Source organism: Dunckerocampus dactyliophorus, chromosome 19 (genome assembly GCF_027744805.1).
Source record: "Dunckerocampus dactyliophorus isolate RoL2022-P2 chromosome 19, RoL_Ddac_1.1, whole genome shotgun sequence".
NCBI lineage: Eukaryota > Metazoa > Chordata > Actinopteri > Syngnathiformes > Syngnathidae > Dunckerocampus > Dunckerocampus dactyliophorus.
The window spans coordinates 11,132,540-11,146,541 of NC_072837.1; the positions used below are offsets into that span (position 1 = coordinate 11,132,540).

At 40.9% G+C, this 14,002-nt stretch overlaps 1 protein-coding gene across 1 annotated transcript; it reads right to left on the reverse strand.

The window, feature by feature from the left end:
* Positions 1-3: 3 nt before the first annotated feature.
* LOC129172713 (immunoglobulin superfamily containing leucine-rich repeat protein-like) lies at positions 4-5,957 on the reverse strand. The gene is made up of 3 exons (XM_054762723.1): positions 5,934-5,957; positions 1,557-1,763; positions 4-291 (listed from the first exon to the last, which is right to left on the reverse strand). Exons 2-3 carry the CDS (start codon positions 1,744-1,746, stop codon positions 80-82), a joined length of 402 nt encoding a protein of 133 aa, XP_054618698.1. The 5' UTR covers positions 1,747-1,763; positions 5,934-5,957; the 3' UTR covers positions 4-79.
* Between the last annotated feature and the right edge of the window lie 8,045 nt (positions 5,958-14,002).

The following is a 14,002-nucleotide window of genomic DNA, read 5'->3' on the forward strand; positions in this document are numbered from 1 at the left end:
GGTTCTGCCCCAACATGAGGAAGCGGAGGTTTAAGAGATCCTACATAGAAGAAACAACATTGTTAAGATCATGACACAATCACTGTGTGATTCCAGTTGTCCTTGCCTTAAACCCCCTTGGTGGAAGATATTTGATGTGATTGCCATAAAGGTTCAGGAGTGTTAGCGTCTTGGCGCTAGAGAGCGCTTGCCGGTGGATGGACTTGATGGCATTATGTTCCAAGATTACACTTTCGATCCTTGGAACCGCTCCCAGAATGTTGGCCTGCAGGTCTGTGATGCCATTCTCGCCTTTTAAACACCAGGAATGAGTGATTTTGCATTATCACAACAATTCTTACATATGCTGAACATTACAGTAACTTAACAGATAGAATGTGTCGAACGGTTCTTATTCGCGAACCACTCTTAACCCCTAAGAACCATTAACTGATATGAACATAACAATGTCTGTTTCTGACACACAGCTCCTGCTAGCTTGCTGTTGATGTTCTCCGATTTCCCATCAACACTTAAAGGGGCCTATTATGCTTTTCTTCTTTTCTGATCTATAAATGTTGTTACAATGTTGTATTCTCGTGTTAAACGATGCCAACGCGTCAGATAATGACCTTTGCGCATTTGGAAGTGAGCCCTGAAAGCAATTTTTGGATGGCTCCGCATGCTGTGTTTTACAGAGGGGTTTTTTTTTAAACACGTACTGTAGTTCCGCTGATGTTAATGCAACCCCGGACTTCCTTATATGGGCATGCCCAGATACACGATGTAGGCCCTCCCCCCGCTCTGCTTCGTTCTGTTCACAGTGCTAGCGATGACTCCCAGGAAATGTTTGTTCGGTTGTGAAGGAAAGCTAATTTTGTTTAGCTTTCCTAACGAGGCAAGCATCAGGCAGAAGTGGTTGGAGTTGCTGATTCCCGGCCAGCAAGACAAAAATATGCTCATCTGTCAACGGCACTTCACACCGACGTCTTTCCAACGTTGCTTGGTCGTGTTGAAGAGTCAGAAGAGCAAGCTGTATGTAACAATTTATCAGTGTCCTAACTGTATTATTATTATTTGTGTAAGTAATCGGACAAAAGCGGTTGTCTGTGTAGCATTATAGAGTGTGCATACAGGGTTGTATGTTAAAAGCGGATATTTTAAAAAGATAAATCTATCAACTCCTGTAAAAATTTGAAATTAGGGTTTGGAAGTCGTCGGGAGCGCTTGGGAGTGTGACCAATTACAGCAGAGTGGGCTCCGAGGGAGGTGTACCTGGAGGAGGGCCGGGAGTGGAGTAAATTACACAGACCGTTTGGGCGGGAAGCAGGAAACCCAAGGAAACACTGCAGGAAGTGGCACAGAGTCTGGAAGATCTAGAAAGCTTTCTGTACGGGTACCGTGTCTAGCTGCTCTATAGGAGTCCAGAACGCAATAAAAAGGCCCGAAAATACAGTAAGTATAATAGGTCTCCTTTAAAAAGTTTCAATTATTTGATTAGCTTCAGCTACAGAACCCTCTTCTTCTCTAAGCGTTAAGAACATGTACCGCAGGCGCCTCAGACCCAGTGTGTTTACCCAGTTTGAGGACCCAAGCATCAGAGGGCAGTCGGGAAGGAAAGGAGCGAAGGCCTCTCTTATGACAGTTGACCTCGGTTTTGTCTTGGCCGGACTTCTTGGAGCACTTGCAGGCGTCAGGACAGACTTCAGCTCCAGCCTGGGTCATCCAGACCATCGCCAGCATCAAGTAGGTGAAGTGTTTCATCATTTGAGAATGGAAGAATCCTTCAAATTAAGACATTCAGAGTCTGACATTTGGACGAACACTTTTGGCATGTGCGTGGTAGTGATATCGCAACACACTTCCAAAAGCTCACACTTATCTGTCATTATTGTCGAATTTCCAACCGTGACACGCAGTACCACTGTAATAACCAGCCCCCAATACAGGGAGCAGCGTGGGTTGCATTTGCATTCCTGTGGTAACCGCTGTGCAACACTTGCATCAGTTTACCGTAATTTCCGATTCATAAGCCGCTACGTTTATCTCACACTTTGAACCCTGCGGCTTATACAGCGATGTAGCTAATTTTTGACTTTCCTGGTAGGCTACTGTTTAACTAGCCCTATTACACTCACTGTTGGGCACTGTTTGGGGAAAAAAGCATTTATTTATATCACATGTTAGGATGTGGACACCTGCGGCTTATTGACAGGTGCAGCCTACCTGTATATACAGTATGTACAAATCTTTTTTTCTTTTTTAGTGGGTATGGCTTACACATGCTATACATCAGGGGTGTCCAAACTTGTTCCAGCGAGGGCCACATACTGAAAAATGAAAGACGAAGAAGTTATACCGTATATATTAGAAGCTGCATCTCAGCTTTGTGATTAAGGTGAAAAATCCTATTATTAGTATGAATTTTGGTCTTTTTTTTCGGACTTTTGCTGTATTTTTTTTTTTACGTTCCAAATATTGAAACTCTCTTCTTAAATGTGTCTGTGTAGGCTCTCAGTCGTACAGGAGTTGTCCATTGAGGGAAAGGCTTCTTGAGACGTCATCTGTACTTCTGTGAAGAAGGTGTCGGACGTTTCGCTCTTCATCCGAAGAGCTTCGTCAGCAAAACTTGTAAGTGCTGGTAGCCTAGGCCTTAAATACAGTAAGAGTGGGTGGAATTGGTGTGCCAACACCCTCCTTCTATTGGTTCCTTACACTAAGCCTGGGTGGAGTAGTGGTATAATCCTCTCCTGCTATTAGCACCTCCGATAAAAGGGAAGTGTCGCTCCCTGAGTTGGGTATGAACAACTCTGATACTGGCTCGTTAGCATCTATTGTTCTGGCTCGGCCCTGACTTCACCTCATTTGCAATGATGACAGATGACGTCTCAAGAAGCCTTTCCCTCTTCTTAAATGCTTTTTGTAAATTTTCTTCTCATGATATTTGGACTTTATTCCCATAATGTTATCAATTTTCCACCAACCTAATTTTCCAAAAATTATTTTTGTTCTTGTTTAATGATAATATTTTGACTTTAATCTCGTGACATTATAATGTTTTTTGCAGCCGAAGTTTCCAAAAAATACGACTTTACTCATTGCATTGTTTGTTTTTCGTAAAATTACGAATTAAAAAAAAAAATTTTAATAATTCAACTTGACGACTAAAATGAAGGTATTTAACTCATAATATTACAACATTTGTTTGACTTTTTCTTGTTACATGACAACTTTTTTCTCTTAATATTTTGACGTTATTCTTGTACAATTACTGCAGATTTTCCCATTTTTGCCATTGTTGTTTTGTTTTTGTTTTACTTTTCTTGTTAAATTATGCCATGGGCCAATAACAAATGCCGCAAATGGCCCACGGGCCGCACTTTGGACACCGCTGCTATCCATACACGGAACCTGAAGAACATCAGCTCAAAGCGCAACTCAACTTTTCCTTTGATCCCAAAATCAGAGGTTAAAAAAAGAGCATCTGTAGTCTTGCATGAGACAAAGTCTTCCCATTATTTTGAATAAAAAATATCCCAAATATATATGAATGTGCTTTGTGGACATCTCTGTAAATAATACATCATTCAGTTTTATCAAGAGGCTACAAGAACCAGAGTCAGTCCTTCATATTTTATATGCTTTTGAAGTTCATATGCTGAGCAGCTGCTCTTTAACACATCCAGCAGACACGGGGTGGTTTGATTTGGAGACGTGCTTCTATCCGCTTGTTTGGAGCACTTCACTCCGTGTCTGGCTGGTTCGAAAACTTTCGAGTGCTCGCACTCTCGCTGCTGGCTTTGTCTGGCTTGAAAGCTTTTTCTCTAAAAGTAGCTGCCTGAAAAAGACACCGTTCATGTCCATTAGCCAAGTACAGACTCTCATGTGACATTTTCTTTGCTAGATTAACTAAGCAATGTACGGTGGAACCCGCTTAAATCGGTCCGGCTTATGTCGACCAACGCTCGTGCGCTCTGTGTTATCTGTGGCTTTTGGAGCACTTTCTGCGGTGACACCCTGGCGTTGAACATACGTGGCGTCAGATGCAGATTCCTTGAAACTACCGAACTAAAGAGCAGCCAAGAGAAGAGTAGGATGGATCAAATGGAGCATAACAGTCAGATGAATGATGTAGAGAACACACAGTACATCATCATGCTTTTTTGCAACCAACTCGAAACGGCGTTTTTCTTGATGTCCCTTTTGTAACTTTAAATAAATCAGCACTTACCTTCAACTAAACTGAGAAGCTCTTCTCCATTTCACTAGAAATGGCTCATAAATCTTCTGAAGAATCGAAAGCAGAGCAGAACAAAGAAAACCCCTTGGAAAAAATATACACTGGACTTCAATTTACCTCACTTGGAACGATACCAATGTGAGTGTAGTTAACTGTAGTAAACTATTTTGAATGCTTTAATACAACAATAAAAAATATATAAAGGTAATGCGACTAAAGTACTTAAAAAAAAACAGGATGTAGAAATAATACGTAAATTAAAAGCAGGCATTGCTTTATGCATAGTTAATATAAAAAGTATGGACACGTATTATACACGTATAATATACATACATTATACAAAACATGTACACCTATAATACACATAATTATTTTTTTTATTTCATTTAATTTGTAATTATTTAATAAATACATTATTTTTTAAATTTAAATTTAAAAAAATTGTATTTATTTTTTTATTATTTTAAAAAATAATACTTGTTGTTTTATTACAAATAAAAACTGAAAGTACAAAAATAATTTATAAATGGAAATATATTATATATACAGGGTGTATTTTAAAAAACTCTCGAAAAAGTAGCTACCAAAGTTCCAATTGAATATTTTCATGAAATGTCTTTATTTGCATATGTTGGTATGGACGTCATCCTTTGGTCCATACCCAAATTTGTTGCATAATTGCATGCATGACTGAACACAGGCCCGTTTTTTTTAAGGAAATTTAAGGAAAAGTCATAAACTGTGATGCAAAATGAGATTTTTTTTGTTCTTCTACGCCGCGATACCTAGATTATCCCGACAAGATCGGACTTTTTCCGCAACATCACCGGTGACGATTATCTCCGAATGTTGAATGAGCATGTCGGTCGTACCCTCAGAGGAATGCCATTTTCTATACCGCTTCTCCTCATTAGGGTCGCGGGGGCATGCTGGAGCCTATCCCAGCTGACTTCGGGCGACAGGCGGGGTACACCCTGGACTGGTCGCCAGCCAATCACAGGGCACATATAGACAAACAACCATTCACACTCACATTCATACCTATGGACAATTTACAGTCGCCAATTAACCTCGCGGCCCCATATATTATACAGTATTATATTATTTCTTTATATTATATCATGAATTAAAAATTCAATTATATAGATAGTCATGGAAAAAATGATTAGACCACCCTTGCTTCTTCATTTTATTGATCTATTTTAATGCCTTGTACAACTAAAAGGTGCATTTGTTTGGACAAATATAATGATAACAAATACAGCTCATAATAAGAACTGATATCTACCAACTTCCATGGTTTTTTTGATAATAACCAAAATCACTTAAGTTCTTACATGAATAGCTGTAGCATTGTACTGCCAAAAAATGTAACTCTTATGAGCTATTTTTGTTGTCATTGTTATATTTGTCCAAACAAAGGTACCTTTAGTTGTATCAGGCATTAAAATGAAGGAGAAACTGAAGAAACAAGGGTGGTCTATTAATGTTTTCCATGATTGTATGTGCATTTAGGGACACCCTGTACTTTAAAAATGCATTTGGATTTCATTAAAATACAGTAATGCAAAGTACCAAATATACACCAAATATACAGTATTCACACTTGTACTTCAGTACCACTTAGTGCTTAGTTGTATATGAGTACTAAAAGTAAATAATTAACTTATTTTAAGTTTCAACTTGCTTTCCCGAAAATCTCTGTTACACTTACCTGAGCAAACGTCTGTCAAACTATTTCAGCGCCACCACGGTGATACCGGACAACGTATGACTCGAAAACGACACGTCCTGCAAATGAATTAGCACAGCCGCTGTCAGAGCACACACGAATCAAGGTGTTGTGTGAGAGATGTGCATGTAGTGTGCGTATCGCGCACAGGAAGAACGCTCGCCGGTGTGCTCGCGTTTGAGCACACAGCTTCAGCCTCGGCAAACTGTGAAAAATGGGTGTGAAGTTCTGCAGTATCGCAGAACCCAGAGAAATGTGTCAGCCACAGATTATGGCACCGGTCCAAGCTCCTGTGTGCGTAGTGTGTACAGGCCCGTGTGTGTGCGTCTTTTTTATGGCGCAATAATTACAAATGGGGGTAATTTTCTCACATCTCTATAGTAGGGGTGGGCCATACTGCAAATGTTGGTGTAGATCCAATACCAGGTAAATACCGGGCCAGTATTACTGATACTTTTTCTTGAAATTCTTCAAGTTCATTGATTTATTTTGTGATTACATTTTTTGGATTAAAATAAAACAGATTTTAGACTAGACAAAAATAATTTTTATCAACAAATTTTATCCTACTAGTTGTTTTTTTTAGTATAGGAAAAAAAAGTCCAGATGAAAAACAATAAGTGGAGAGACTAACTCGAATGGTTGCAATTCACAATTAAAAAGACCAGAAGAAGAAAAAGTGGGTCAATAATGGGATCACCATTTACAATAAGTGCGCAGCAACGGTCGTGGATTTGTCTATTTTTGACACACGGCCGCCCCTCTCCCACCACCTCCGAGAACCTCCTGCTAGCTTGATGTTGACGTTCTCCTTCGATTTCAGATCAACATTTGCAATTAATGGGACTGTTGTAATGATCAGATAAGATTCGCCTTCTCTCTTCAGTTGCCATTGTTCACTCGCGACACAATCCAGGTTTAATCCCTAAATATGCCTCACACAACACATTTAATCCAATCCAATCCAATCCACTTTATTTATATAGCATATTTTATAAACAGTTTCCAAAGTGCTGCACAGACTAGTAAAACTATTAGAAACTATTAGAAACTATCAGAAACTATTAGAAATTATTAGAAATGGCTTTATAACCTTTTCCACATTGATAGATCTCAGTTACTTTCTTTCTTCTCATTTGTTCCGGAATTTATTTAAATCTCGGCATGATATCTAACTTTTGAGGATCTTTCGGTCTACTTGACTTTGTCAGGCAGGTCCTATTTAAGTGATTTCCTGATTGAGAGCAGGCGTTGCCGTAAACAGGCCTGGGTGTGACTAGAGGAAAAATAAATAAATCAGGAAGGGGCCAAATACTTTTCATTCCATGGCATGTCCAACATGACATACTGAAAATAAGTTGTCCTCCCATCCCGTGTGGAAGTGGTACGCTTTTCGCTTCCTACTTTGTCCTTTTTTCCCCGCTCAGTCTGAAACGCTTTCTTAAGTTTAAAACAAACAAATTGGAGGCTAACTAGTTAGCTCGGTAGCATGCGATGTTTAAAGCTGTAGTGACCTCGTAGCATATGCATTACGGTTGAGCAATGTGTTGTAAACAAACTGTAAAGGACTGTAAAGGTGACTACGGGTTATTTCATGTCTACAGGGCTCTAATAGTGGTAAAACCCATGTTTACGAGGTCATAAACAGGTTTTCTATTTCAATTTATTAATACTGACTCCTACTTCACTTATAGTGGTTGGGTCTGGAACCAATTAACCGCGATAAATGAGGGACAATTGTAACGTATTGAACATTTTGTTTATTTATTTATTTTTTGAACCGTAGAAAAGTTTATGCAAACATTTTGCATCCACCAAAAGTCACCAAAAGTTGGATGTGCTCGTCGGAAGCAAAACAAAGTATTCGAGAGATTATATTTGATACATTTGTACACATTTCACAGTTTCATTGGTGCTTGGTAGTAAATAGAAAATTGTATTCTTTCTCATAGTATGTTAGTAACCCAAACTGTTGCCATGTAGATTTAACTGCATGTGAAATTGGGTCAGGACTTAAGTAATTCCCTGTGAGAGAAGAACACAGAGAAGCTGCCAAAACATGTCCCCCTCCATTACACAGCAGTGAAAGGACCGAGGGTTCTGACGACAGAGAAGGGATGTCAGAGGGAAAAAAAATGTTGTAAAAGATGAAGGAGGCGCGGCAGAAAAATGAATCAGACGATCAGAGTGCGGGAGAAATGTGGCAAAAGGCAAGAAGAAATAGAAAGGAGCTGTGCTGCGATTAGTGGAAGCATGCGTTGGGTGGAAAGAGGTGGGAGATAAACAGCTGTGCTGACTGGACGTATTGTTTTGTCAGAGGCGGAGGAAGACGAATGATCCTTTTCAAATCTGTGCAGCAAAGGAGAGCGACCTGATCGAGAAATAAACGCAGCATACTAAGTATCTTCAATATGCCGAGCCAACTTCTTGTGTAGCACTTTTAAAAACAGGCAACCACTGAGTAAAGTAAAAGATACAAGGGGCGAGACATCAAAAATCACTAAAAGGTTTTGGAGTCGAAAAATGAAGCACAGTTAAAAGACACACATCAGAACATTACGTAAAAACCATCAAATCACACAATACAGCATAACTCTGACATGTTATAAACATTTCGCAGGGGTGCCGGGTTATATAATATACTGTATATGTATAGACACTCTTGATCAAAATTTTCAGACAGTTGAAAAATGGAAAGAATTTACATTTCGCAATGTTTGATTTTAAGCAGGTCCAAAGTAGAGCTTCAAAATGTAAACCGAAGAAATGGGAGTAAGACAAACATTTTTCAGTAAGCAATTTATTACAAAGAAGCATTAAAACAAAATAAGCTGTTCATCAGCTGATCAAAAGTTTAAGACCATAGCTCAAAAAGCCCTGAAAACTCCCTAAAATAGAAATAAAATGTTTAAAGACGCTGTAATTAGTAGCTGCACCGTTCTTGTTAATCACCTCAAAAATTGGTTTGGGCAGGCTTGATGCCAGTGTTTCCAGCAGGTTAGTGGGAATGTTGCTCCAGTGGTGAAGATGGCTTCATGGAGGGCATCCACTGCCTGAAATTGATGTCAATTTTTGTAAATTTCCCCTGCCATTCATCCCCAAATGTTCTCAATTGGATTTCGATCAGGGGAACAGGCAGGGTGGTTCAAAAGCGTGAGGTTATTCCTCTGGAAGAAGTCCTTCGTCAGGCGGGTATTTTGAACTGCAGTGTCCTGTTGAAAAAGCCAGTCATGACCACACAGACGAGGGCCTTCAGTCATGAGGGATGCCCCCTGCAACATCTCCACACAGCCATCTGCCGTTTGACGCCCCTGCACAACCTGAAGCTCCATTGTTCCACTTAAGGAAAAAGCTGCCCAGATCATGATGGCGCCCCCTCCATTGTGCCGTGTGGAAAACATCTCAGGTGGGATCTCCTTGTCATGCCAGTAACGTTTGGAAGCCATCAGGATGATCAAGGTTACAATTTTCTCATCAGAGAATTCAACTTTCTTCCACCTTTCAGTGTGCAAATGCATAAATGCAATTTTGTGGCATCGAAGGAGACAAGGCCTATGAAGACATATTTTGTTCTTAAAATCCTTCTCTCACAGGTTATTGGACTGCACTCGGCACCAGTAACAACCTTCATTTGGGCCGAGGATGGTCCCATGTCTTGATGGACAGCAAATGGGATCCTCCGGCTCAGGGCCGATGACATTTTCTTGGGTCTATCAATTGACTTTTTTGTTCCATAACTCTCAGGATCTTTGAAGAAGTTTCAAATGACTTACTGTCCGACCTCAACAGCAATGGTGCGCTATGAAAGGTCTTGCTTATGCAGCTCAACAATCCGCCCGTGTTCAAAGAGAGAAAGCTTTGTCATCAAGAGATCATGACAGTGTGAATACCTGACAGGGCATGACATTGAATTGACATTTTTGCCAAGATTTTGGCTTTAAGAGGCTGTGCTTTTAAACTTTTGATAAGCTGATGAACAACCTATTTCACTTTAATGCTTGTTTAGCATTAAAAAGGCGCAAATTGTAATATGTACTGTTCTATTATGGTCTAGGTGTCTGTAATGTTACTGTAATGTTTGGGGTTTCAGCTTGAGGTTACAAACAGATGGCCGAGCATTCTCCTTCAGGATTTTTTGGTAGACAGTAGAATTCATGGTTCCATTGATCAAAGTAAGTCTTCCAGGTTCTGAAGCAGAAAAACAGCCCCAGACCATCACACTACCACCACCATATTTTACTGTTGGTATGATGTTCTTTTTCTGAAATGTGACCTTACTTTTACGCCAGATGTAATGGGACACACACCTTCCAAAATGTTCAACTTTTGTCTCGTCAGACCATAGAGTATTTTCCCAAAAGTCTTGGGGATCATCAAAATGTTTTCTGGCAATATTGAGACGAGCCTTCATGTTCTTTTTGTTCAGCAGTGGTTTTCCTCTTGGAACGCTGCCATGCTAGCCGTTTTTGCCCAGTGTCTTTCTTATGGTGGAGTCATGAACACTGACCTTAACTGAGGCAAGTGAGACCTGCAGTTCTTTGGGTGTTGTTGTGGGGTCTTTTAAATTTTAAGCGGAAAACAGATGCGTCGATAAGCCGCACCGGTCCGCGAGCCGCATGTTTCCATGTTGTGGCATGTTTGGTTTGGGACCAAATATGAGGTGAAAGAAAAAGGAGCGAAGTAAAGTTTATTAGTCTATCTGTGCAGCATGGGAGAAAGTTATATGGTGCGTTCAAGGACCATTGAACAAAGCAGAACTAGTTGCCGCCTTGGCTGCGCCTGGAAATTCTGTCCATGAACAGAATCGTGACAAAGGGCAGTCTTGGCGGAGGCCAACGTTCGCCGGAAACAGGCTTGACTTACTGCTGGCAATGCGAACCAGGCTCCTGCTCCGGTTGTACCGGGACCGAATGGCACATAGTAGCGCACCACCAATCCCGTACTCCCGGAGCACCCCCCACAGAACACCGTGAGGGACATGGTCGAATGCCTTTTCCACGTCGACAAAGCACATGCAGACCGGTTGGGCAAACTCCCAAGTACCCTCCAGTACCTTTGCAAGACCCGCTTTCGAGTTTGGTTATATTGACAACCACTTATGTTGATGTCAATGAGCCAGCCCGAGAGGCCTCGACATAAATGGGTTCCTGAGTACAATGCACTGGATTGCAGCATTCTGCAGCTCAGCGTCTACCTCTGTTGCATTTTTACCCCAATGAATATCACATAACAAATAAAGACAATGACATAGAGGAGTAGCGTGGTCGGTAGAGGACAGTTCTTCTCTCATTGGGGTTGAAAAACCTGATTGGCTTCTTGTGATTCTGCGTTAAATTCATGTTTTTTCAGTACTTGCTCCACGGAATGTTGAATAATCAAACTTGACCATTTTCCTTTTGCAAGCCAGCAGCGCAAATATAAAATCCAGTCTTCAGGGACACTGCGGCAAGGTCAGGATTACTGCTTAAAGAGACAGCTCATGTCAGAAAACGTCAGCACTTCAAGGCTGGTATTGCCTTTTTTTTTTTCCTCACCGCAAACATTCCTCCAATGCACCTGGATGGTTGTTAAAGCTGGAAATGTCATATGACAATAAAAATGGTATTACTATTTTGGGACGGATTGACTGTAATCTACATTTTTTTGCATTGACGTCGGTTCCGAGGTTTCGGAGTGATTTTAGTCCTAATGTGTCAATACTAGGGGTGTCACGAGACACCCAACTCATGAGACGACGCACGAGATTGGGTCCAAGAGAACGAGAACAGACAAGATTTTAACATAAATTTTAAGAAAAGTACAATGAAAAATTATGACAGGACTAATTATTAACCTAGTCAGAACAATGCAGGTGCATTTTGAAATGTTTATTTGTCCACAAATTGACGCTAAACAATATTATTGTCATAACATTTTTTTAGAACAAATAATATTCTAATCATGCATCCATCCATTTCCTATGGCGCTTTAACCTCACTGAGGTCGCGGGTATGTTGGAGCCTATCCCAGCTGACTTTGTGCGAGAGGCGGGGTACACCCTGGACTGGTCTCCAGCCAATCGCAGGGCACATATAGACAAACAACCATTCACTCTCACATTCATACCTATGGACAATTTAGAGTCGCCAATTAACCTAACATGCATGTTTTTGGGGTGTGGGAGGAAACGGGAGTACCCGGAGAAAACCCACGCACGGGGAGAACATGCAAACGCCACAGAGAGATGCCCAGATATCCGAACCCAGATCTTCCTGATCTCCTGACTGTGTGGCCAACATGCTAACCACTCATCCACCGTGCGGCCTATTATGATAATAATAATAAATAATAATTTACCATAATAATGCACGTTGCATGTATTTTCTCACAGGCAATTCTTACTCTCTGTCAAACGTTTGCAGCGTTTCTTGAAATGGCTTTTCAATAAGGGTGTCAGCATTAATAGTTCCAGCTTGTAGTTTAACAATGCCAGCATTCACACCTATGGACAATTTAGAGTCTCCAGTTAACGTAGTATGCGTATTTTTGGATGAGGAAGCCGGAGTACCCAGAGAGAACCCAAGCACGTGGAGAACATGCAAACTCCAAACCGTGATGTTCCAGCAGAGATACGAACCCGCGATCCCCTGACTGTGAGGCCAACATGCTAACCACTAGGTCACCGTTTAGCAGGGTTGAAGCAGTGGTTGTCATTAATTGCGCCACATTGTGCGTCCCCTAGGGGACAGAAATTCCCTGCATGTTGGCAGGTCACCCCCCTCCCCACTCCCGCCACTCTGACACCCCTCCAGGGGGCTCACCCCACTATTCGAGAAGCAGTGGGTTAAAGGAATGAATAAATGGTTGTATGTAGCCTGCCTAGCAGCACCCAGGACAGAAAGAGTGACTTGCTGGTGAGTTTAGTGCTGCATGGAGCAGTGAAACACACATTCCGTGTATTCCCCCCGGGACTTTTAGAGAATAAAACAGAGTGAGACTGGATATTAAAATTACACTCAGCAGGTGCAAGTCGACAGGGCGTCGGTAAGTGTTCATAAACAACACAGTCTTAGCCTCTGGACAGACTGGAAATTGCAGGGGTGGGACAGATTAGCTTGTTTGATGTTAAGCAGTTCGGACCAAACGTATTACAATGAAACCCGCTTATGTCGACAACCCGTCTTTGTCGACAACTCATCTAGTCCCAGTCTGCCGTGTTCTTATTATTGCTAAAAAAGTATGGAAAATAAGTCCGTCTACGTCGACATGTGCTGTAGCATTGTTGACTACATCATTATCGCTAAGCAGCGTGAAACCACAACAGCCACATCACGACTGTCTGCTTACACGGCATTAAACCATGCACTTACTTCCTGTTCAGTGCAAAGTAAGCATGTTAAAAATATACATGTATATATTATTTATTTGTTATTGATATTAACTCTGCTCATCATCTCTGGTGGCCAGAAGCTAAACTAAAGGGTAAAAAATCATTATAGAAATAAGTAGTAATAAATTGTTAATACAATTTATTAAAAATCATACCAAAAAAAATATGATTTTGTGTGTTGTCTGGAACCAGCATTATGGATTAGTCTAACTGAACATTTTTGTAGTTGGTGATCATAGTGTGCTTATGCAAGTATTTCCCCATATTTCCACACAGTAACTCAGATATGGTAACACCAGTGAACAATACACAATATGGAGTGGTTTTAAAATTCTTTTAAAGCAGGTTTGTTGATAGTGTTGGTAGTTCCACTTTTACTACAGTATATATATTTTGTTGGCTGTTAAATTTCAAGAGAACTAAGAGGCCCAGCTCCACCCCTGATGTTTTTTCATGGCTCTCTAGCAGCATCTGCTGGTGGACCATAGCCGGTACTTGTCATTCTATCCATATACTGCAAGGAACCATCCTGTATACTGTATGTGAAATAACTGCTATGAAAATATACTCTAGAGAAGTCATCCCCAACCCCCTGGCCGCGGCCCGGTACCGGGCCATGGGTCATTTGGTACCGGACCGAACAGGAAGAAAAAATAATTTCCATGATGTATTATTTTGAAAA